The sequence below is a fragment of the Oryzias melastigma genome, linkage group LG24 (genome assembly GCF_002922805.2).
Source record: "Oryzias melastigma strain HK-1 linkage group LG24, ASM292280v2, whole genome shotgun sequence".
NCBI classification, from domain to species: domain Eukaryota; kingdom Metazoa; phylum Chordata; class Actinopteri; order Beloniformes; family Adrianichthyidae; genus Oryzias; species Oryzias melastigma.
The window spans coordinates 6,300,335-6,324,531 of record NC_050535.1 but is presented as its reverse complement, the minus strand read 5'-3'; the positions used below and the strand labels follow the sequence as shown (position 1 = coordinate 6,324,531).

The following is a 24,197-nucleotide window of genomic DNA, read 5'->3' as shown; positions in this document are numbered from 1 at the left end:
AAAGGAAAAATATTTTTTGACAACTTTAAACGATTCACTAACGGCATAAAATGATAGAAAAGTTCTTGTTTTAAGTCCTAAGTTGTCCCAGTTTTCTGCATGCTTAGGTTAAACCAGCAGGGGGCGCCAAATCACAAAGGAGAACTTCAGAGTACAAACTTCAATTTAGCTTTCAGAGAAAAAATACTGATTAAAAAAGGGAAATAAAACATTTTAATATAATAATCAAACTCTTTAATAGATGTTGATTAAGGTAAGACATTTTTTATTTTATTTTAGTAAATTATCATAAATTGAAATAAATCTTGCAGGAAATTATCCTTTTAATACCATTTGCATGGCTTCAAATGACAAAAAAAGGACACAAAAAGGTATGTCACTATATATATAGATATATATATCTATATATATAAAGGTACTTTTAATATGGAGTGCTTTTCTTTTTTTTCATTTCAATTTTAATAATACAATATATTTTTTATTTAAAACTTAGTATTTTTTTAAGTTCTCCAGTACAGATTTTGAAGAAAAATTGACATATTTAGTTTCTTTATAAATTAACTAATTGAGAAGTCCTGACACAAAACAAGTAAAAGTGAGTAAAAGTACAAATTATTGTAATAAAATAGAAAAAAAAATATTTATAATTACAAAAAGTCAAAATATTCGTTGAAATTTCGTTCTTTTTTCCATGTTAGTTGATACGTCCTGCAGGTCATGCTCCACCTTTGGGTGTTCCCTGGAATCTCCTCCCACCTGGAGACACTTGGACCCCTCAGAGGTGAGCAGGACCCTCCAGACCAGCAGACTGGAGGCATAGAGATCGGATCACCAGGAACCTGCTTATGCTGCTATGACGACGATGATGATGATGATGAAGCATTGCACCTGGAGCCTCCTGTACTGCACGGCCCTGCTTTTGTCTGACGTTGTGCAGGCCACATATCACCTCAGGCCTGGAGACTCTCAGCTTATAGCTGCCCAAAGTTACGCTCAGGCCAGAAATAACGGTCGACCACCATTCAGGACCCTGAATCCATCAAGTAAGTATCCTAAAAATTTTCTTTAATGTATAATTGCTTCTTGAGGAGGAAATAAAATGTAAAGTCGGCAGGAAATTTTTGCATTTTAACTTTATATGTAGGGAAAATTCATAAATTGTCATAACAGGTCAAATGTTAAAATTATTATTTATTATTATTTAAAATATTCAACTAAAAATGCTTTAATTTAGCAAAATTTAAATATATATATATATTAAATAAATATCCTGCACCAAATTAATTTTTTGTATCTAGTAAAACACAATCCAAGAATATGTGACTTGGGGAAAAAACAAAAAAATCAAGTGAAATGTGATTATTTTAAAAACAAAAATTGGCCATTTTAACATTAATATTGTTTTTTTTAAAGTGCTTCATGGTTTAATTTTTGCTTTTTCTGGATTTTTATGCTGTACTTAAGATAAATAAAAGTAATTTAATGTTAAGTTGCACAATATATAAGGGTAAAGAGCTTAAAAATAAGAAAAAATGATTAAAAAACAGCATAGATGACATCTAAAACTCTAATTTCAGACTTTACAATTTATTTCCAGCTAATCTGACATCACATACACAGCTGACCATGACCTCCTGCTTTCACTAATCACTTGCTCCTGCCATCATTTCACCAGTACTTACAGCACATTGTCATCTTAAACATCTTTACCTACTAATGTTTTCTATCACTTCTCCTTTCTGGTGGGTCTGTAGATCACAGAAGTGATTACACGTTTAGAGGAGGGTATCACTCCCGCTTCCAGCCACCGAGGATCCCTCCGCCGCTAGTGTATCGACCCCTTCCTCTGTCTCCGCCCGCGACTTACCAAAGACCCCTGGTTCCTGTTCCACCCTTTCAGCACAGGTTCAAAGGGCCGGTGGCACCAAACATGCACCACACACACAAAGGTCCGGTCCTTCACCCCCTTCATACAATCAAAGGCCCCTTCTATTACAAACTGAAAGCTCCGTGCCCAACTCCGTCCATCTCAGTGCCAAAACCAGTGGTACTAGTCCGTCCCACCATCTTACCCGCCACACCAGAGCCAACAATCGCACCAGTGACCTCCATTGTGACCACTGTCCCACCGCTGGAGACCCTCAATCCCTGGACTCTACCGGTCAGTACCCAAAGCGGCTTCACCACCACCGTCACTCCTGTGGAGACAGGTAGAATATTACCGGTCAGGCTTGCTTTCCATGCCAGCCACTGCTCCTGAATGCTTTCCACGTCCAATCTTTGTGTTTTTTTCTGTAGCCAGTCACAGGAAAAGATGGAAAGGAACCGCTAACATATAGAACTAAAACACTGCAAAAACAGGCCCCAAAGAAATCATTCTCAAAGTCTGAACATTTTTCTTTTAAATTGACAAACAAATGGGGTAAGAAAGCAAAAAATTATATTTTAAGAATACAAATTTTCATCACTAAGACATGTTTTTCTAAACTCTTACTGGAAAAATATTTTTTTCTTGAAACAAGGGTCTTAGGATACCGTTTTTGCAGTGAAAGCAGAAAGATCCCGAGTTCAAATTAGAAAGTTTGACATTCGTGCATATGAGTGGACAGGCAGGGGTCCTACTTGTCCATGTCTGGCTTCATCCGTTCCACAAAGGAAAGTGAGATGAACAGTCTAATCTCTGGAATGACTCACGGTATGTTTTAGAAAACATACACCATCATTTCAGCACAATCAAAACCTGCAGAGATGCATGACAGTTGCATTTATTTCACCTTTTTTGCATCTCAAAATGTTGTGTTTTGGACGACTAACCACATCTGTCTCACTGTGAAGCAGCAAACTGTGATGTTTTTGTGTGTGATGCATTAAACGGACTTGTTCCTGCCGTGGTTTGAGCAGAGGAAGACGGTCAGTGCCGGAGCCGCCCCCTGGACCTGGTCTTCATCATTGACAGCTCTCGCAGCGTCCGTCCGGCCGAGTTCGAGAAGGTCAGAATATTCCTGGCCAACATGGTGGACACTCTGGACGTGGGACCAGATGCCACCAGAGTGGCAATCGTCAACTACGCCAGCACAGTCAAGATCGAGTTCTTCCTCAAAAACTATTTCAACAAACTGGAGCTGAAGAAGGCCATCGCTCGCATTCAGCCCTTGGCAACAGGAACCATGACCGGCCTGGCCATCAAGACGGCGATGAACGAAGCCTTCACGGAGCAGTCTGGAGCCCGCCCTCGCTCCAGGAACATCTCCAAGGTGGCAATCATCGTGACGGACGGGAGACCCCAGGATCAGGTGGAGGAGGTCTCCGCTGAAGCCCGGGCCTCAGGCGTTGAGATTTACGCCGTTGGGGTGGACCGTGCGGACATGCGCTCCCTACAGCTGATGGCCAGCATCCCTCTGGAAGACCACGTCTTCTACGTGGAGACTTACGGCGTCATTGAGAAGCTCACCTCCAAGTTCAGGGAGACGCTGTGTGGTAGGACATAAAAGGGCACCGGAGACCTTTTCCTCCATTAACCCTGGTTCTAGTTCATCACTCGGGGCATCCACAGTCTACAAACGGGGGTTCTGGAGAATGTGGAATATTTGTAAACTTTAAGAAAGAAAGAAAAAAAAGAGCAGATGTTCTCAACCCCCACATGGGCTGCAGATGTCAAAGCTAGAACTTGTTTTTGTAGTCAAGCAAAGTTTTGGGTCCAGTCAGTCCTAAACTTGAAGCTTCTCAGAAACTATCAAAAAGGAGGGAAAACGGGATTTGTTGTTATTTGTTTTGACATCAAAGCATCAATGTTCCTTTTTAAAAAAGTACAGTAAAACCTCAATTCCTTTACAACTGTTAATCAGATGAATTTGTTCCAATAACTAAATATTTTTAAAGAATTACCATCTGATATGGAAGAAAATTCACGTAGGATCCCCCATAATCACTATACTGTGCATTCGCCACTCGGAATTTCCCAGAAGTCTTTGCGAAAAACTAGCGTCCACCGATGCACTAGATTAGCGGATATATACCACAATGCATTGCGGTCAAACAATTTCGAACAAAAAAAGTGTTTAAATGCAATATTTGAATAAACCATCCACATTTTCACCATCAGAACACAGTGAATTCATGAATAAACGTCGATAAATGTTCGTTTTTATTCGATTTTCACTCCGTGAAATCGATGACGTCATATCCGGTGTTTAGAAAAATTGAAGAAAAGTAGTGAGCATCATGTCCGAATTACCTTTAAAATCAAGCACACTATGTAGTTCCGCACTATATAGTTTTTTAGTAGTTAGGGGGGAAATTCCTTAGTGATCCTGAGGTTATACTGTGCAGTTGATGTTTTGCCTTTCAGCATTCTTTGTCTCGTCACTTCAGTCATGAATTGTCTCTGTCTCTTGTGGGTTCTGTGATTTTACCGGTGTTTTCCAACACACAACAGTTGTGATGAAGGTGTGTGAATGAATAGTATCCCTAAGAGATGATAACAGAAGTCACAAATTGGTCATAGCTATTAAGCAAAATAGAAGAAGTAACATCATCTATTACAAACCGCCCAAGGTACCGAAAGCCCAGTGAGTGTCAGTGCATACAACTGTGCTGTCGTCTTTAATCTCGGCTTATTCTAGGTGTGGACTCGTGTGCCATGGGACACGACTGCCAGCACACGTGTGTCAGCACCAACACCTCCTATCACTGCAAGTGCTGGAATGGTTATGTCTTGAATCCGGACAAGAAAACATGTTCCCTGCAAAGTAAGAACATAAAGTCTGGATTCCTGCCACTTTTTTGCTACTTTATTGTGTGTAATATGAAAAAGTGCAGCAAACTCTTCACTTCATAACATCACACTTAGGTTGTGGAGTTGATGTTTTACGTTTCAGCATTGCAGTTCTTTGTCTCGTCATCTCATCTGTCCTGTTAATGTTGTGCGCCTGGATTTTGTAATTGTACCCGTGTTGTCTAATGCACAGCAGTTGTTTTAGGGCCACAATGGGGCACAAATACCAAGACAGTAAAGTCACAATGTGGACATACAGTGGAGGAAATAAGTATCTAAACCCTCTTGCTCGAAAGACTTAATGCATTGTAGCCAAACCCTTATTATCAAGTACAAAGGTCAGACGTTTCTTGTAGCTGTTGAGCAAGTTAGATGGAATTTTGGTCCCCGCTTCTTTGCAAATGACATGAATCATTAAGATTTGATGGTTAGTGGTTTGCAACTCTGACCTTAACGACTGTCTAGACCAGAGGTAGGCAACCCTGGTCCTCGAGAACCACCTTCCTGTCTGTTTTCCAGCATACCCTTCTCTGGCATGTTCTTATTGGCTAGACACATCTGAACCAGGTAATAGTATGTTGGAAAACATGCAGGAAGGTAGAACTCGAGGACCAGGGTTGCCTACCCCTGGTTAGACCATTCCATGAACCTTGATATGCTTCTTCTTCAGCCATTCCTTGGCTGCCTTGACTGTATGTTTTCAGTCATTGTCTTGTAGGATAACCCATGCACAACCCATTTAAGTCTCCTAGTCTTGGGAGAAAGGTTCTCACTCATGATTTGACTATACATAACTCGGTCCATCCTCTCATTGACACGCTCAAGTAGCTCTGTGTAGAAAACACCCCCAAACATAATGTTTTCAACACTGTAGATGGTGTTCTTGGGGTCATAGACAGCATTTCTATTTCTCCAAGCATGACAGGTTGAGCTAATACCAAAGAGCTCCATTATGGTCTTATCTGACCATAGCATCTTCTCCCAATCAGTCTTTAAATCATGAAGGTGTTCATTGACAAACTTCAGGCGGACTTGCACAAGTTGCTTCTTAAACAGGGATACTCTGCAAGCACTGTAAGGTGTTAAACCATTGCAGCCTAAAGTATTACCAATAGTTTTACTGTTCTCATGGTCATGGAAACCCCACCAGAGAGATCTTGTTTAGAGCCCCAGAACTATAGGTGGATTGGTGATCATGTCCTTGTATTTCTTGCGTTTTGGCACCCTTGCACCAAGAGTTGCCATCTTAACTCCCAGCTTCTTGCTGATGGTTTTGTTGTCCACTTCGGTCTTGTGCAAACTTCTCCTTTTGATCCAACGAAAGCTCTTTAGTCTTTTCCTTGTTAGAAAGTTTTGAGTCCGACTGATTCTGTGGACAGGTGTTTTTTTCTACAGGTGATTAGCTCAAGCAGGTTTCTTAGATTGACGGATTGATTAAAAGAGTCTAATTTAGGGGTGTCCTCGATGGTCAGCCTCGATGGTCCGCCTCCTGCTGCTTTACCAGAAATTCTGCCTTATCTGCTGCTGATTACCTGGATTACATGTGTTTGCCTAATAAGAAGCTTCAATGGAGGGTTTGTTGGAAAACGCAGGACACCAGTCCTCGAGGACTGACTTTGGACACCGCCGGACTAACCTGGACTAATCTTAGTGTTCAAATGAACCTACCTATAAGATGGAAGACTGTCAATTACTTTTAAAGTAGGGAAAACTACTTAACAAACAAGGGATCAGATACTTATTTCCTTCACCACAACTACATCCAGCAATAGATGCTGGGAAAAAGAAGATAGAGGATGTAACCTTACCGATCGCAAGCTGCCCACAGTACTCATACCTCAGTAAGTGCCAGTGCATTAAACTGTACTGCCATCTTTAATCCCGGATTATTCTAGGTGTGGACCCGTGTGCCATGGGACACGACTGCCAACACACATGTGTCAGCACCAACACCTCCTATCACTGCAAGTGCTGGAATGGTTATGTCTTGAATCCGGACAAGAAAACATGTTCCCTGCAAAGTAAGAACATACAGTCTGGATTCCTGCCACTTTTTTGCTATAGTTTTATCGCGTCTAATATAAAAAAGGGCAGAACATTGGAAGTTCTTGACTTCATAACATCACACCCAACTGGTGGAGTTGATGTTTTACGTTTCAGCATTGCAGTTTGTTGTCTCAACACCTCAGTCATGAAAGGTCTTTGTCCTGTTACTGTTGTGTGTCTGTGATTTTACCTGTGTTGTCCAACACACAGCAGTTGTAGTGAACGTGTTTGAATGGATAGTTTCTCCCTGCCTTTGATACCCAAACACCAGTGAGTGTCAGTGAACTAAACCGAGCTGCCTTCTTTAATCCCGGCTTATTTTAGGTGTGGACCTGTGTGCCATGGGACACGACTGCCAACACACGTGCGTCAGCACCAACACCTCATATCACTGCAAGTGCTGGAATGGTTATGTCTTGAATCCGGACAAGAAAACATGTTCCCTGCAAAGTAAGAACATACAGTCTGGATTCTTGCCACTTTTTTCTGTGATTTTATGTGTGTTGAAAAAAAAGTGGAGGAAACTTTAAATTCTTGACTTCATAACATCACACCCAGCTGGTGGAGTTGATGTTTTGCTTTTCAGCATTGCAGTTCTTTGTCTTGTGTCTGTGTGTCTGTGTTCTGAGATTTTACTGTTGTTGTCCAACACATGAGTTGTGGTGAAAGTGCGTGAATGAACAACTTCCCTCTGTGAACACAGAAGAGACAGAAAAGTCACAAATTGGACATAGCCACATCTAGCAATGGATGTTGAGAAAAACACCTGCAAGTCTCTGTGCATTTCTGTGAATTGAAGTTATACAGTTGTGCTTATACGTTTACATACCCTGGAAGAAATTGTGTATTTTTTCGGGGATTTTTTTTTTTTTTAATAGAAAAAATTTCCCTACTCATAGTTAGTGGAGGGGTGAAGAAAATATGCATATAAAAGTGCCAGTTTGTTTTATCATTCATATTCTATGAAAAAAAGCTTAGAATTCAGAATTCCATCTTGGGTATGTAGACTGATAAGCTCAACAGAAACGTTACCTAGTTCAGGGGTCGGCAACCTTTAACAGTAAAAGAGCCGTTTGGGCTCGTTTTCTACTGATCAAAACCTAGAAGGAGCTGCATAGTCACTCTAGACTTTAGGAAATTTGGATTTGCATTCATGACCTTCTTTTTTTTTAAAATTAAAAATATGAATCAAATTTCTTTTTTTTGGCACGAATAGAAGCAAATATATTAAAAGAACCTTGCATCTCTCAAAATGTGATTTTTAAAAAAAAAAGTACCGGAAGTCTTAGACTGCTGGGTTTTTTTATTTTAGTTTGGGGTTGGACCTTGGTAGTCTTAGTTTGCGGGCTTTATTTATTTGTTTTCTTTAGGTAGTTTTGGTTAGGCAGCCATTAGCATGAAGGTGCTGACTTAGGCGGTTGACATGGCTGGGTCAGCAGTTTTTCACTGCTGGGTTTTGATATTTTAGTTTGGGGTTGGAAATTGGTAGTCTTAGTTTGTTGGCTTTGTTTATTTATTTATTTATTTTTTTGTAGTTTTGGTTAGGCAGCCATTATTAGGGAGCTTCTGACTATGAAGGTTGACATGGCTGGGTCAGCAGTCTCCATGACTTATTTTATGTTTGGCCAAGGAGCCACCATGGAGAGATAAAAGAGCCACATGTGGATCTGGACCCGCAGGTTGCAGACCCTTGACCTAGTACAAGCCGTTCATGGTACCCAATCCCAGTGAGGGCCAGTACATAAAACTGCGCTGCCATCTTTAATCCTGGTTTATTCTAGATGTGGACCCGTGTGCCATGGGACACGACTGCCAACACACGTGTGTCAACACCAACGCCTCCTATCTCTGCAAGTGCTGGAATGGTTATATCTTGAATCCGGACAAGAAAACATGTTCCTTGAAACGTAAGAACATACAGTCTGGATTCTTGCCACTTTTTGTTGTGATTTGTGTTTGTCAAAAAAAGAAAAAGTGGAGAAAAATATAAGTTCTTGACGTCATAACATCACATCCAGCTGGTGGAGAGGATGTTTTGCTTTTCAGCATTGCAGTTCTTTGTCTTGTTATCTCGAAAGGTCTTTGTCCTGTTACTGTCGTGTGTCAGTGTTCTGGTGAAAGAGTGAGAATGGACAGTTTCCATCTGAGAATGAAAAAAAATGATGGAAAGGTCATAAATTTGTCATAGCCATGTCCAGTAGCGGATCGTGGGAAATGCAAACTTCATCACAAGCCGCCCTCAGTACCTGTGAGTATAACTCTTCTCGTGCTGCCATCCCTAATCCCGGATTATTCTAGGTGTGGACCCGTGTGCCATGGGACACGACTGCCAACACACGTGCGTCAGCACCAACGCCTCCTATTACTGCAAGTGCTGGAATGGTTATGTCTTGAATCCGGACAAGAAAACATGTTCCTTGAAACGTAAGAACATACTGTCTGGATTTCTTTGATTTATGTTTTTAAAAAATGAAGAAACTTTTTGACTTGTCAACCCGCTGGTGCTAAGCTTCTGTCTTTATGGATACCTGTAGCATTTGTTGGACAATAACCGGGTAATATTATGTACTTATTAACCTCTTTGAAGATGTGTTTCCTGTCTTTGATGTCTGGGGAAGGTATTCTGTGTGCTCTCCACACACGCTGATGTGAAATTTCCTTTCTGTTGCTGAAGAGGCGAAGATGGAGGTGGTGGAGGATCCCTGCAAATGTGAGGCCAGGGTGGCCTTTCAGAAGCAGACTCAGGCGGCCATCCAGCAGCTCACGGCCAAGAATATCCTTTCAGATGTCAGATGAAGTTGATCAAAAAAAGCGTCAACTTTTTTTTCTTCTTTGACTGATTGAACTAGCTGACGTGTCCGGAAGAATAGAGCGTCTGGAGAACTCGCTGGCCTGAGTTTGACGCTTCACACGGCAGTGAGTGCTAACAGCTTTTTCTTTATCTGCCCCCAAGGAAAACATTCTCACCATCTGTGCACAGTCTCATCCACTGTTTATTTTTCTTCTGCAGGCGTCCATAGACTGCTTCCTGTCTGTGCCCCCCCATGACCACCAGCATCTCACTGTACAGTTTGGAGCAGCAGCTGATTACCCCAGCAAATTCCTCCTCAAAAAATTATATTAATTAGAATAGGATGTATTAAACCTCATGAAATGTATAACTGTGACTAACACTTATTTACTTTGTGAATCTAATTTGATATAAATGAAAATAACATTATTTTTGCATCGTTTTTGTACAAAAATGGTTATAAACTGTATATAGGACATTATGTTATTACATGTCCACTGAAAAAAGTGCCTTTAAGTGAAGTATTTTTGCTTATATAAGTAACATATTATATGCAATATTCTAATGCTTGATAAAAATTAGAAATAATTACAATCTGTATCCTTGAAATCTGACACTCCGCAAACTTTAAAAAATAAAGTGTATTATCTTGACATTTGGTGTATATTTTAATAAACTTGGTAAAAATATTATCTTAGTTTGATCAACAAATGTATGTAAATTAAACCTTTTAAATTGTTAAAAGAAGATTGAAATGATTGAGTAATGTCGTTTTTTTCCTAAATAAATAAAACAATTGATCAATGGTAGACATTTATTGTGAAAGGACAGATTGACCTTCTGCTACTGCAGCAGAGCTGAAGAAGTGTCATTCATTTATGACATCTGGGGCCATCTTCTGTATAAATCCAAGTGGTACATTTACAATATTTATGATTTAATAAGTATTTTTTGCATTCAGCTGCATAGCGGTGTAGTGGTCAGCAGTCTTGTCTCACAGTGAGAAAGCCTTTCTACTTCCTTTGCCTAATTTCATGCATGTTTGGGTTTTATTAAGGCCAGGGGTGTCAAACTCAATCACACAAGGGGCCAAAATCCAAAACACACCTTAGGATACAGGCCGAACAAGATAAACATTTATTGACTTTAGTGTAATTTATTGACACTGAAGCTATTTTTTTTTACTTTAAAACCATCACTTTTTAACGTAATTATGAACTAGATCAGAGGTCTGCAACATGTGGCTCCAGAGCCACATGTGCCTCTTTTATCTCTCCATGGTGGCTCTCTGGCTGAAGAAAAATTAAATAGTAATTTTCAAAATTTGGAGATGAGCTATTGTTTTAGCAACATGCTAACGTTTTTGGCAATTTGTCATTAACTGGGTTTTTAGGCTAATTTAAAGATTAGCTTCTATTTAAGCAGCAGGCTAACAATTTTGACTAATTAAGTTTACTGAGGAATTTTATGCTAATTTGGGGTTTAGCTAACAATTTAGCAGAATGCTGATGTTTTCAGCTAATTTCTTATCTACTGGAGTTTTTAAGCTAATTCAGAGTTTAGCTTTTATTTTAGTAACATGCTAACATTTTGGCTGATTTAATTTACTGATTAATTTTATGCTAATTTAGAGTTCAGCTAGTAATTAAGCAACAAGCTAGCTTTTCTGCTAATTTGGCCTCAACTAAAGCTAAAAACGTTAAAAAAAAATCCCATTTTGAGAAATGCTAGTTTCTTTTTAAATTTTTGCTTTTGCTCATTCTAAAAAATAAGACTTAGTTATTTTTTATAAAAAAATAATAAGGTCGTGAATGCAAATCCAAATTTCTTAAAGGCTAAAGTAAAACTATGCGCCTCCTTCTAGGTTTTAATTGGTATAAAACGAGCCCAAATGGCTCTTTTACTGTTAAAGGTTGCCGACCCGAACTAGATAGCATTACCTGTGATAATGCTAGCTTGAATGCTGTAAGCTGAATTTGTCCGCTAAAGATAATAGTGCTGATAGCTGAAGATTCTGAAATTGATAGAAAAAGACGCTGAAACTGATGGCTGAAATCACTGAAGCCAATGGGCAGCTAAAATATTAGCTAAATACCAAATTAAAAAGTTAGGTTAGCCAAAACAGCTAGCATGTTGCTGAAAAAATAGCTAAACGTCACAATATCCTAAAAAAATGAAGAAAACCTAAATTAGCCAAAACAGCTAGTGTGTAAATATTAGCCTAACTCCAAAACAGCCTAAAAGCTTTTTAAAAGATTAAATTAGCCAAAATAGATAACATGTAGCGGAAATATTAGCTAAACCCCAAAACAGCCTAAAAAAATATTAGTAAATGCCAAAATAGTCCAAAAAGCTAGCAGAATGCCAATTTTTAAAAGTTAAATAAAAAGGAAGGAATACTATTTCACAATAAATCAACTTAAACCTTAAATAACTTTAAATATTTTACTCTCCATAAAATATATTTTGTCAAAATTATAGAAAGTTAGAAATGAGCGCAAGATAACATCGGGAGATTTATAACAATAAAATAAAATGATCTGGAGGGCCGGATCCAGCCCCCGGGCCTTGACTTTGACATGTGATTTAGGCCTTCTGGCTTCCTCCCACAGTCCGACATTTTTCATGTGTTCTTCCTGACCTTTCATTAAATTGTCCATTTGTGGTGAATCCGACTGGTTGTCTGTCAGTGTGATATACGAGCAGAAAGTCCAGGGTGTACGCCACCTTCACCTGACAGTAACTGGGTTAGGCTCCAGCAACCCTGTGACCCCGACAAATAATGATAAGCAAATGTTGAAAATAGATGATTGCATGTAATTTACTCAGGTGAGAGAAGGCAAAATAGCAGAAATACACCACTCACAATAAGTTAGGGATATTGTGTGTGTTTGTTTCACTTAACGGATTTTTATTATAGGGAGATAATTTTATTGGGGGTACAAACATAATAATCTCACTATATACAGTGTGCCTTACTTAAGGGGGAAAAAACCAAAGAATTCTAAAAGAAAAACCTTTCTGATGTGGCATCAATTTCAACATTCTGTGGGTATATAAAGCGGATTTAGTCAGTAAGTCATTCCAAGTTCATCATTGCAACAGTCATGAAAACACCACGTTGCTTAACAGATGAGAAACCCCTCCTGTCCATGCAGCACATTCTCACTCCCAAGTCGTCACGCATTGACGTTTGGTTAAGGACTTCTCCGCGTCACTTTTTGATGTTTTGGATGTCTCCAACTCGTCGTTTTTGACGTACTGACTGATCCCATTGAATCACAGGTCCTGAACCACCAGGCCACGAACCAGAATCGGATGCGTACCCAGACCCAGTACAAGTACCCTTACCCAACACCGGACCAGATGCAGTTCTGGACGCAAACCAGTGATGGGTTAAGGTTAAGGTCCCGGTTACTGAGTTAGGGTACCGGTACTGGATGGATCCTTCACCGCATCCGGTATCGAGTCCCCGGGGTTGCAGATCTTCGATTTTACAAACAGCCAGTACGTAAAAAAAACACAAGTTAAGGACACCCAAAACGTCAAAAAGTGACGCAGAAGGGGTCCTTAACCAAACATCAACGTGTGACGACTTGGGAGTAAGAATGTGTTGGTCCATAGCTGCCATTAGGTTGGTAGTAGGAAGTCAGATGTTGCAGGTGAACTTGGTGAGTCTCATTAGCAGACTTTCATCAAGTCATAGAACTACTCAACTGGTAGAGTTTGTGACAGACCCAGAAGTGGAGCCCCACTAGTGACAGACCACAACCTGTGGACCTGGACCTGGTTTAGCAAAAGCCGTACAGCTGCAGACCCGTTTACCAGATGTGAGGCGTATTAGAGTTTCCAGACAAACCGTTCACAACCAACTCTACCGCTTTGACTTGAACACCAGACGACCACTGCAGGTGACTCCACCACCAATGATAACAGTGACCTGGAGTGTGCTCAGAAATTATAGTCGTGAATGTTACTGGATAAGGCGATACAATGAGGTCAACATGGTCCACAGGGTTGGTTTTGGTGGAGTGGACCCTGTTATTGCTTGTTCTTACCTCAGAAACGTCATAGAACCATCAAAATCCTCCAAATCCACCAGCACACCCCCAACATTCCATTCATGGATGATGACGCTCCACCACATGGCGCCAGAATAGTTAAAGCTTCAGGAAGTGGGAGCGCCTCACGGTAAGACCAGCTCTGTTCTCTGACCTGAACCCCCATAGAGCACGTCTGGGACCAAGTGAAGCAGAGACTGGAAGACCCGAATGACCCGACGGCACATGTGGAAGAGTGGAACGCCTCAGAACAACATGATGAGTCTAGTGAGGAGCAGGAGAAATTAATGGTGGAAACATCTGATATTTAATATATTCAATGTTTGGTGTTTTAGGTTATTCATTTTTGAGGTAATAAATATAAAACTATCAGTCATATTATTCATAAAAATAAAGATAGCTTTTATATATTAAGTTAAAATTCAGAGAACAAAAATTAGAAGGGCTCATTTAAATACAATACCCATAATGCTTTTTGAATTATAGAAGGTCTAAAGAAATTGTTCCTAGCTACATTTTATGTGCTATTTGTGTGAAATAATTTCACAGATACACATATTTAGTATTTAACAAAAATATTTTATATATTGTTGTGAGATTTTTAAGACTTCTTTCTTTAGATAAGCAACCTTGAATGTTCCTGGGGGTATAAAAGAGGCTTTCTGTCTGTCTTCAGAGTAATATTTCACATTTCCACATCATATGTGTAGCTGTGTCAAAACAGAAACATAGATGTGATAGTAAAGCTCTGACATTTTTATTAAGTATGTGCCATAGTTGAAACAGTTCTGATATCTGAGGTCAGGAGGAGATCATATCTTATTAGGATTACTTTGAAATAAATGAGTTGGAATTATTTTAGTGTTTAATCATTTTTATCAACTCATTTCTGCTTTTAGGAATACATTAAAACAATAAATATCTATAAAAAAGACAAAAAAGTTACGAAAATAACAAGAAAAGTTTTTTAAATTAAAATTTTCACCTAAATTTTGACAATTTGTTTATATTTTTTGCACTCATTGCACCATTTATAAGCTACCGTTATCCTTAAACGCCGTAAAATGCAGAAAACAACAGACGGGGTCATCACGGCGCCCCTGGAATGTCCCGGAGTGTTTGTTGAAACAGCCTCGACAACAGAGCGTCTCTGTCTGCGGCGTCTGTGAGTCCAGACGTTTACCTCTGGTCTCCCTTTTTTTTTATTCCCTCCTTTTTCCTTTAAACAGACAGCTGCTTTATGTTTGTTTGCTGATTCACTTCATGGTTACCACACTCACACACACACCTGCAGGGTTTCAGAGGTTGAAGACGAATGGATGTCACACGCCTCTGAGAAGTGGAAAAGATGCATCAAATGTGGTACAATCCTTCCTTGTTCAGAAGATTTAACTGAATTTCCGCTTGATATTGAAATGTCTGCTCTGACTGAAGCATCTTTGAAAACCTAAAATCAGAAAAAATATATTTTACACGATTAATTCAAGAGTTTATCGATAAAAACTGAGAATTAGAGACATTTAGGGTTCAGAATGAAGTAAATTTGTGCAACATCTACAGCTCCCTATACAAATATTACTTTAATTTATGAATCAAACTAGAAAAAATTCAATCTTTAGGTTATTCTCATCAGGAAAAACAACTTGTGCCTTCAGATCTTTGACCTGTGATGAAATATGAACTGTGATTTAGGTACAGTGCTGTGAGTCAGTAAAGATTATCCCCGAGTGGCAACGTGATGGATGAGTGTCTGTCAGGACTCTTTGGACTTGGACACTTTGTGTCAATTCTGTCAGCAAACAGCCACATTTAAGCTGTGAGGCAGCTGAACATAACGACCTGAACAACCCGCGCTTCAGGCCAAAGAATAAACCTGTCCGAAATAGACTCAGATATTAAAAGAAAAAGGTTTAAAGAGTTACATTTATTTAAATTGTTGACTTTTTCCCTATTTCTAAATAACAAAACTAAGTATTTGGGAATATTTAGTTAAAAAAAAAGTCTATTAGCAATATTTTTTAATGCATTTTTACCTTTAAACTCTTTTTGATTTATGTAATTTTGTGTTTTTCTCTGTGAAAACAGCTGCTTTCATTTTATGAACCTAAACTAGGAGTTTACAGCCTTTCCTGGTCAGTCGTCCCAATCTCTGTTTGACCTTTGTCAACTCAACCCTTGAAGGGAAACACACATTTGCAGTTTTAGCCTTTTTTCTGAGAGTTTTTATTGCATATTCAGGAGACCTGTTGACCTTGCAGTTTATTGTTGAGATGTTGATGCAGCGAGACCGTTTTTTTTCTTACTTCTTTTTATACTATTTACAATAAAAAAAAAGTATGTAAGTTTGACCATTTCAAATCCTTATTTAGGTCTATGCTTAGTTTAACAAACTTGATTAAAATGTTCTATTACTTTTCAAATCATCACGCTTTAGTTTAATGGAAATCTGCAGAAAGTCTGCCCCCTGCTGTTGAAACAAGGCTTTTCATATAAATACAATTTTAAGAGTATAATTTCTTGGAAATTGCTTCATTTTACGAATTAGTGTATTTTATTTAGTTTATTTAGTTTGTATTATTTTATTTTATCTTATTATTTTTATTCTTTATACAATTTAGAGATACAAATAAGCATACATTGCTTATAATACTCATTGTTTCAAGTTAAATAATATCACTTTCATATTTTTTAAGTATTTTATCTTAAGCCGAGCTACAATCATTTTAATTACAAAACAGTTGTTATTTTTGAATGAATTTTAATTCATTTTTTAAAATTATTTTGGAAGTTCAGACAGCAGTTAAGATATTAATAATTTAAAGTTTTAAATAAAGATAGTTCTTTAATTAAACTTTATTTGTTCATTTCGATTTGAATTTATTTCTTTTTTTATTTAATTCTATTTTATTAATTTTGATTTTTTTTTTGTTTAAGACAAAAAGAAAGACATTTACGATTTCACTTTAGTTTTTTTTATCCAGTTCATAAAAAAAGCAAGGCTTTATGATCTCCACGCCTACTTCAAACATTCTGAGACGTGATTGGGCAATCATCCAGTTACGTCACATCCGCCGTTAGCTAGTCTCTTGTTTATCTTTTTAGCTAATGGATGAAGACAGCCTTCAACTTCTCGAAAATGCCCACACAGAATTTAACACCCGCAATTTTAAATCGGCGGAGGATCTTTATTCTAAGTTTATATCCTCTTGTTCCCGGTCCAGGTACTATTTCACAATTTTGTAGTGTTTTAAACCAGCTAACCTTTGAACTGAACTAGTGTTTTTGTGTAACTCTGTCAAATTCGGCGATTTGATTTTTTTTGCACACTTTTTTTGTCCACACTTTATATTTCCTTTATATTAATTTTTGTCATTAATATTTCATTGTATTTATTATTTTTTATAACAGCAAATGTGAAGCTGGCAAGTTGGCCGCCGCTTACAACAACCGTGGGCAGATAAAGTACTTCCGGGTGGACTTTTATGAAGCAATAGAGGATTACTCTTCTGCAATACAAGCTGACAGTCAGTTTGAAATTCCTTTCTACAACAGAGGTCTCATACATTATAGATTAGGTAAGTAAAATGCATCCAGTACCTTAATTAAACACAACATTCGAACATTTGCCAAATCTACTTCCGCTTTATACTTTTAAAAATAAAAGTCTTTCCTACAAAAAGACGTTGCTTCTTATTTTCAGGTCAGCTTGATGTGTATTTTTAGAGGCTACTAGGTGGCGCTGTTTCTTTGGAAATTCCTCTTTTAAAGTTTTCTTTCTGTGCACTAGCATTTTTTTTTTTTATTTTTTTTTTACAAAGCATAACTCTTAACTTTATCCTGTCTTTTTTTCAGGGTTTTTTGATGATGCCAAGAGGGATTTCCAGCAAGCCCTAAAGCTCAATCCACATTTTGAAGATGCCAAAGTGAGCCTGCAGCAGACACTTCTTGACCAGCAGCAGAAGATTAATAGGGGATACTAATTTTTTCCTAAAAATAAATATATATTTTAATATATTTGGGTTTTGCTTTTCCAGATTCTGAATATTTCATATAAATGGAACCATAATGAACAATAATAAATCAGAGATCCCTATTTTTTTATGTGTTTTGTTTATGTCATCTCTGTACATAACATACATTTTATTTTGTAATGGTTTTACTATAAAAAAACAACTACTTACAATCTAAGACTGTGTTTATGTGTGATGTATCACTGAAAAGAGGTTTTTAAAATCCAGCTTCTTCATTAACATTGTGTTATACCCATCTGAACATAAACTTTTTTCAGGACATGTAGCTTTTCTACCATGTTTTTGTCAAATTTTTATGAATTATCATGATTTTATGCAGGAAAAATCTATTTCTTAAAACATTTTATGGACTTATATGATTTATTCAAAGGCAAATATTGATTTTTTTTATTTACATGCTGAAATATGTAGTTTTTTTTATTGTACATTACTGTGGTTAATTATACTCTTGTTAAATGGATTTGTTTAATGTGAACTTTTACTTAGTTTGGGATATTGTGTTTTTTTTTTATAGAGGATGCTCAAAAAAAGACAGTACAATAGATTTGCTCTTTGTGACAAGCCACACACATTATTTTTAAGACATTGTGACAGTCCTGAATATCATTTTGGTTTTTTTTAGTTGTTCAATTTTATAGTTTTTACTGATGGCAGAATATTTTGAGGTGACACGCTTGATGTGAAAAATGTGTCCGCTGACAGTTCAAAATTACTTTTTAATGATTGTACCTTCATTTAATTTAATCAAGCATCTGCCCTCATATTTCTTGAGTATAACTCAAGTTCTCAATCAGTTTTGAAACTTCAATTGCAGAATACTTAATTTTTTTTTTAGCTGACAGTTCTTTAGATTTGTAGCATTCCACTTGAGAGCCGTATGATCTCCATTCATTTGCATTTAGAATAAAATAATAACATTTTGTTTTATTTAGATTAGAAAACAGTTTTCTGCTGCTTTAACTCACCCAGGAATTCTAGTTCTAGCATCACATTAGCAGGTAAAGTGTTGCTCCAGCAGCAGTTGAGAAAAGCTTCTTGGGTGTTCTGGAATACAATCAGGAAAGTAAAACAAGTGATTAAGCAATAAATAATAATTTCACTAAAAGACATGGCTTATTTTAACACATAAATATAAAAAATCTTGTTTTGTGTCAGAATACTAGTTAGGTAAAGCCTCTATATATGGTTGGTCACACAAAACCAAGCTGCAAAATTTTCTAAAAATCACTAAAAGTTCTTTTTTTTTAATTTTCCTTTCTATTTTAGCTTGAAATATTTTGGTAAAACATGTAAAATAAAGATAAAAATATAACATATCAAATTGAAAACCACTTCATATGTGAAATACAATGTCTGCCTTCTGACAGAACCCAACTAACAAGTATACCTCCTGTAGTTTATTAAAAAATCTAAATTTCAAAGGGTGTAAACCAATAAAAAAAAAAGCTCATGAATCAAAAAACTTTATTTATAGAGTACTTTCAACATTTTATTAATGTAAAAACCAAAAGCAAAATAAAAGTCTTCATAAGAAAAAAGATAAATAGCTATTAAAAACCCTTAACTGACAAATATAATTACCAAAAGTGAATTAAAAAGTCTAATAAATGCAATCAAAGAGAAAATACTGTATATAAAAATAAATATATTCCTAATTTTTTGCTAAAACTTGGGTCAAAAAGGAAGATTTTGAGTCTAAGGAACAAACTTGGTAATATTGATTAGTTGTTAAACAGCAAACATTTCACAGAATTGTGTTTTAAATGTATTTAAAAAGGTTGATAAACAATCATCCAAAATAAACTCTGGGGTTATTTGATAAAAAAAACGGAATGCCTTGTCTGCTCAAAAAAAAAAAAAAAAAAAAAAAAATCACTAGAAGGTGAGTCTGGTGTGATGGCTGATTCCCATCAGCTGTGTCCCAGAGGTCTGCAGACATATAAAAGAGCAGGTGGTGGTTCAGGAAGACATTCAGCTCCTTCCCTTCAGAGCTGCTTCAGTTGCTTGGCCTTGCTAGGAAAGTCAAAGCCAAGTTCTGGTGGTTGGGTTCTTTCCATTCCCTTTTTCAATGCCTTCACACTGCAACATGCGGAAGCCTGAGAAAATGTAAGTTTGTTTCTAATTTAGATTTTTACAGAAATCTTTTGAATGTCTTGTATTAATGGTTTCTTCCCCTTTTCCAGGTTATTGTTATGGAACTTGATGGCTGCAGTTCTTGTCTTGGGTCAAGCATGGCCAAATGTGAAGCATGGTCTGCAGTCAAGTATGTACATTATACTCTTTCTAGTTGCTACACAATTGACCTTCCTTGACCAGGATTTCTTTCTTTCAGCCAATGGAGTAAGATCAGACTGTGCAGGTAACCTGATGAGGCTTTCATTGGATGAGGCTCTTGCAGTTGGGAATCAACTTCAAGTGGAAGCAATCAGTGAGTGGACGCTTTAATCAACTTGATTTGTAGTTGTAAGTGACCACTAACAAGCTTCTCTCTACAGATGGAACACAACGTATTTTGGTGACACCCAGTCTGGCTGCCCAGTGTGGATACAGCATGGAGTCTGACCCATGGGGAAACACCAGAATCTACATGTCTCTGTTGGGTTGCTTTATGGCTAACAAAGTAGGTTAATCCCATATTCACTTGGTTCCAAATTGGTTTTGTCCAACTGTATACACTTGTATAAACTCTACCTTTTCTGCAGGATGATTCTACCTTCAGCACCAGCTTGAAACTCCACATGTACAAGCACAGTCCCTCTGATGTGGTCAGCCATGATGTGACTCAGACCTGCAGCTATTCTCGCTGGGCCTTCAGAGATGTCCTCTGTGACAGGAACTACATGGAAGTATGTCAAAGCGCTCAAAATTTAAACAAATTAAATGTGAAAACTAATGCCTTTTTTTTTTTTCTTAGGTGTCTACCAACATTGCTGGTGAACAACAAACAAAAGGACATGTTCAGAACAAAGACGACTCTAAAATGAACAAGCTTCCTGGTGTAAGTACTAGACAGGGACTTCTAAAGCTGAGTAGGAGACTAGTATTTCTAAAGTATACTCCACAGGACTCAGAGGAAGCCCCTGGAATCTGGAAGATGACCTTTTACACTCCTGAACCTGTTGCAATGGTCCTGAAAGAAGCAGAACAAGCTGGCTATGGTGCAAAGATGACACAAACTCGCCTGGCTATCAGAAGCCCTTATCATACTTCAGAGACTTATTCGGAAGATGTAAGTATTGCTTCGTCACAATGACAAGTGGAGATTTGATGGGTTTTGTAACACCTATTGTGAAACAGGTTGCTGGGGTTCCCATGGAAGTCCTCAAAGTGAGCGTCTACCACAAGACTCAACAGGGACTGAATGTTGTCAACTTGGTGGCTGCTTGTCCCACAGGTAACCTCATCTGAGTATAATCTTGTACATAATTTTTGAGTGCTAATGCTCGAGTCATTGACAGGTGGTGTCCTCTTCACTGACGAGTTCATCTCTTGGCACATCCCTCGCCGAGTGACTCCTCTAACTGAGGGCAAGGCCAAGATCACAGAACTGTACATGGGAATCAATGGGCAGAGGCTGGACAAGGCTCAAATGGCTACTAGAGGCTACTCCCTCTCAACCACAGAGTTCCACATTGTTGTTGACATCCCAGTGGGCTCACCTGATGGCTACTACAAGGTTGGGCTAGTGGCTGTAGCTTAACTTGATAAGAAGCCTGAATGTTACTTAAAATGCTTCTGCTTGCAGAGCCATGCTCCAGATTTCCAGTACCACATCACGTACACAATTGAGCCCATGCTTGAAGTCACGTGGAGGCCAGAGAACACCAACGAAGAAACCAAATACAAAATCCTGTTTCCCATCACAACCCCACCAATGCGTCATCCAATCAACACCATTGACTGTAAGCTACCATCAGTGTAACTTCTCAAGGTTATAGGTCTTTGTTAACCCAACTCTCCTCTTGCAGACACAATCCCAGAAGAGAGGGTGTTCAACGTCCATGTTGGGGCTTTTCTTCATGATGTCATCCTGAAGAACATCACATTTCCCACTGGAGTCCTTTCTGTTGAAGAGTGCAATGCCAGAGGGTTTGCAGTCCAGGAACATCGCCTCGCCAATGGCACCAAAATGTTCTCAGTTAGCGTGGCTTTTGACACTGAAGCCGTCCTGAAGCATGTATGTTTTCATTTGGAATGTGAGCCTTCAAGAGAATTGTTTTGGTACTAACAGTTTCTCAATTTGAAGAATCCTGAGCCCTTGGTTACAACCTACTTCCTCCCTCTGGTCTTTGGCTTTGCTGTCCTGCCTGAGGATCTCCCTTTTGCCCACAATGTAGAGCTGCAGGCATCTCTGCAGGATGTTGGTAGGTATCCTTATTTTGGTATCTGCAAGGATGGCACAAGACATTAATTCCAATTTCTCTCCTAGTTCTTCCAACACTCACTGGAACCTGTGACCAGGAGCACTTCTTTGTGTCAGTCAAGTATGGCAGTCAAGGACACCACTTCAAGACAATGGTCGGCCACCAAGACTTGACACCTGAACTGGGCAAAACTCTAGCCTACCATGATAACGGCACACACTTTAGCATTGTGGTGCCTTATGCTGCTTCTGTCACTGCATTTGAGGTAATGTAAAATGTCTTGTTTGCAAGGATGCTTCTCTTCAAAACACTAAAACAAGCCTTTTTGCAGTTCATCACCACAAACTCTGTGAGAACCAGGCTGAACATGCTGCTGTGGGACTCTGTCAATCAGTGGGTTCTTGGAGACCTTTACTTGTCCTGCTACTTCCCTCTGGCAACAGCAAGTATGTATGAAGTTATTGCCCAGTATTAAACTCAGCAGACCTAACTAAACTTAAATTTCTTAGGGTGCTACTCTAATGGAACAATCAGTACCATTGCTGTGAAAGTGGAGTCTGTGCCAAACCTTAGCCCAAGCAGGCTGACCTTGAAGGACCAGTCCTGCACACCAGCCTTCAGTGACGACCGCTTTGCTCACTTTGTCTTCAATGCTGACTCATGTGGAACCACTAGACTGGTAAGTATAGACTTGAGGGGAAACTTGTCTGCTTATATTCCTGAACTCAAACTGGTCTTTGTCTCTAGTTCTTTGACAACTACATGATGTACGAAAATGAAATTAGGCTGAACCACAACAGGAAAGGAGTTGCCTACACATCACCAGTTGATCCTGATTACAAGTAAGCCGAAAGCAAATGACTAAAGTTCTTTTAGCAACTTTGTCTGACTGCTAACTCTGTCCTATTAGGCAAACTATCTCCTGCTACTACATTGTCAATGACACCGAGACCATCTCCTTCGCTACTCAACCAAGACTCTACGAACCCAAAGCAGAGGTTGGATCAGGACATCTGATGGTTCAAATGAGACTTGCCCAGGGTAACTTGCATTCACATGGATTATAAAGTATGTGGTTTCCAGTTACTAACATTCTCTTGTATTCCCCCTAGACGCATCTTATCAAATTTTCTACCAAGTTGAAGACTATCCAGTCCAGAAGTTCCTGAGGGAGCCCCTCTACTTTGAAGTAGAGCTGATGCAGTCCAGTGACCCTAAACTGGAAGTCGTACTGGAAAACTGCTGGGCTACAAGCAAAGAAGAGAGGAACTCTCTCCCAAGCTGGGACATCATTATCAATGGGTAATGTTGAATTTGGAAAAGCCCTTATGTCCACTCTTACACATGAACTAAAATGAAAAATATTTGTCTCAGCTGTGAAAATCCAGATGACAGTTATGCCGCAGTCTTCCACCCTGTGATGATGGACACCAGAGTCTCAATCCCATCTCATGTCAAGCGCTTCTCCATCATGATGTTCTCCTTCATTCAGGATGACCAGGTTCTGAAAGATGAGGTAAGTACAGAAAGCCCCTTGAACACTTTACCTCCAATCAGTCTCAATGGTAACTCTATTTTCCTGCAGATCCATGTCCACTGCAATGTAGTAATCTGTGACACCAACACACCTGCAGAAGGCATCTGCAAAGGCCAGTGTGTTCACAAACCTAGCGTGAAGGCACACCAAAACCCAAAAAGGGGTGAGTAAGAAATATAATCTGGAAAGTGGGGTCCAGCTGTGCAATTAAAACCACTCCTTTGTTCCAGGACAAAGACCACCAAGCTCAACCAACCAAAAGCAGATCTCCTCTGGGCGTATTCTGTTGAATAACTGAATGTCCAAATAAAGATTTCTTAAATGACTCTCTTTGTACATTGCTTCATTTTTAAAATGTGGGATTTGACTAAATTTGTAAACTTTGAACATTCTTAAACAAGTTTAAACGCTTAAAAACTACATTTAAAGTATAACATGTAATGTTACTGTGGTTGAAATGGCTAAATGTTGAAGCTGATGGCCAAGAAAGCTGGCATGTAGCTGAAAAAGTTGCTAAACTTAAAGCCTTAACTAAGAAATTAGCAAAAAGTTCAAGCATTGGCTGAACTCAAAAAGCCTAAAATCTTAAATGC

General features: G+C 38.5%; 3 protein-coding genes across 6 annotated transcripts; all 3 read left to right on the top strand.

The window, feature by feature from the left end:
- Positions 1 to 488: 488 nt before the first annotated feature.
- matn3a (matrilin 3a) lies at positions 489 to 10,229 on the top strand. Of its 4 annotated transcripts, XM_024291686.2 has the most exons (10): positions 491 to 1,043; positions 2,902 to 3,477; positions 4,623 to 4,748; positions 6,670 to 6,795; positions 7,145 to 7,270; positions 8,602 to 8,727; positions 9,119 to 9,244; positions 9,495 to 9,593; positions 9,667 to 9,736; positions 9,831 to 10,229. In XM_024291686.2, the coding sequence occupies exons 1-9, from the start codon at positions 854 to 856 to the stop codon at positions 9,714 to 9,716; spliced, it is 1,545 nt and encodes a 514-aa protein (XP_024147454.1). In that variant the 5' UTR covers positions 491 to 853; the 3' UTR covers positions 9,717 to 9,736; positions 9,831 to 10,229. The 4 variants fall into 4 exon arrangements, with proteins under 4 accessions (XP_036066346.1, XP_036066345.1, XP_024147454.1 ...); XM_036210453.1 differs by lacking the exon at positions 9,119 to 9,244 and having other exon boundaries at positions 489 to 1,043; XM_036210452.1 differs by lacking the exon at positions 8,602 to 8,727 and having other exon boundaries at positions 490 to 1,043.
- A 6,479-nt stretch (positions 10,230 to 16,708) lies between these two features.
- ttc32 (tetratricopeptide repeat domain 32) lies at positions 16,709 to 17,765 on the top strand. The gene is made up of 3 exons (XM_024291691.2): positions 16,709 to 16,893; positions 17,081 to 17,247; positions 17,525 to 17,765. Exons 1-3 carry the CDS (start codon positions 16,778 to 16,780, stop codon positions 17,650 to 17,652), a joined length of 411 nt encoding a protein of 136 aa, XP_024147459.1. The 5' UTR covers positions 16,709 to 16,777; the 3' UTR covers positions 17,653 to 17,765.
- Positions 17,766 to 19,650: 1,885 nt separating this feature from the next.
- On the top strand, positions 19,651 to 23,930 carry zpax1 (zona pellucida protein AX 1). Its single transcript, XM_024291693.2, has 21 exons — positions 19,651 to 19,809; positions 19,887 to 19,966; positions 20,036 to 20,131; positions 20,199 to 20,323; positions 20,406 to 20,549; positions 20,618 to 20,701; positions 20,768 to 20,932; positions 21,001 to 21,097; positions 21,162 to 21,379; positions 21,449 to 21,605; positions 21,672 to 21,880; positions 21,950 to 22,067; positions 22,133 to 22,332; positions 22,399 to 22,513; positions 22,577 to 22,746; positions 22,815 to 22,909; positions 22,978 to 23,108; positions 23,180 to 23,369; positions 23,442 to 23,583; positions 23,653 to 23,767; positions 23,835 to 23,930. The coding sequence occupies exons 1-21, from the start codon at positions 19,772 to 19,774 to the stop codon at positions 23,900 to 23,902; spliced, it is 2,757 nt and encodes a 918-aa protein (XP_024147461.1). The 5' UTR covers positions 19,651 to 19,771; the 3' UTR covers positions 23,903 to 23,930.
- Positions 23,931 to 24,197: the final 267 nt, after the last annotated feature.

What these genes read in the sequence shown, in the direction of transcription:
- zpax1 (XM_024291693.2), top strand. Translation starts at nt 19,772, where the DNA reads ATGCCTTCACACTGCAACATGCGGAAGCCTGAGAAAAT. An exon ending in TCAAATGAGACTTGCCCAGG is followed by an intron (nt 23,109 to 23,179) that starts GTAACTTGCATT and finishes TATTCCCCCTAG; the next exon opens with ACGCATCTTATCAAATTTTC. An exon ending in TGGGACATCATTATCAATGG is followed by an intron (nt 23,370 to 23,441) that starts GTAATGTTGAAT and finishes TATTTGTCTCAG; the next exon opens with CTGTGAAAATCCAGATGACA.
- matn3a (XM_024291686.2), top strand. Translation starts at nt 854, where the DNA reads ATGACGACGATGATGATGATGATGAAGCATTGCACCTGGAGCCTCCTG. An exon ending in GAAAACATGTTCCTTGAAAC is followed by an intron (nt 8,728 to 9,118) that starts GTAAGAACATAC and finishes GGATTATTCTAG; the next exon opens with GTGTGGACCCGTGTGCCATG. An exon ending in CCAGCAGCTCACGGCCAAGA is followed by an intron (nt 9,594 to 9,666) that starts ATATCCTTTCAG and finishes GACTGATTGAAC; the next exon opens with TAGCTGACGTGTCCGGAAGA.
- ttc32 (XM_024291691.2), top strand. Translation starts at nt 16,778, where the DNA reads ATGGATGAAGACAGCCTTCAACTTCTCGAAAATGCCCACACAGAATTT. An exon ending in TCCTCTTGTTCCCGGTCCAG is followed by an intron (nt 16,894 to 17,080) that starts GTACTATTTCAC and finishes TTTTTATAACAG; the next exon opens with CAAATGTGAAGCTGGCAAGT. An exon ending in TCTCATACATTATAGATTAG is followed by an intron (nt 17,248 to 17,524) that starts GTAAGTAAAATG and finishes TCTTTTTTTCAG; the next exon opens with GGTTTTTTGATGATGCCAAG.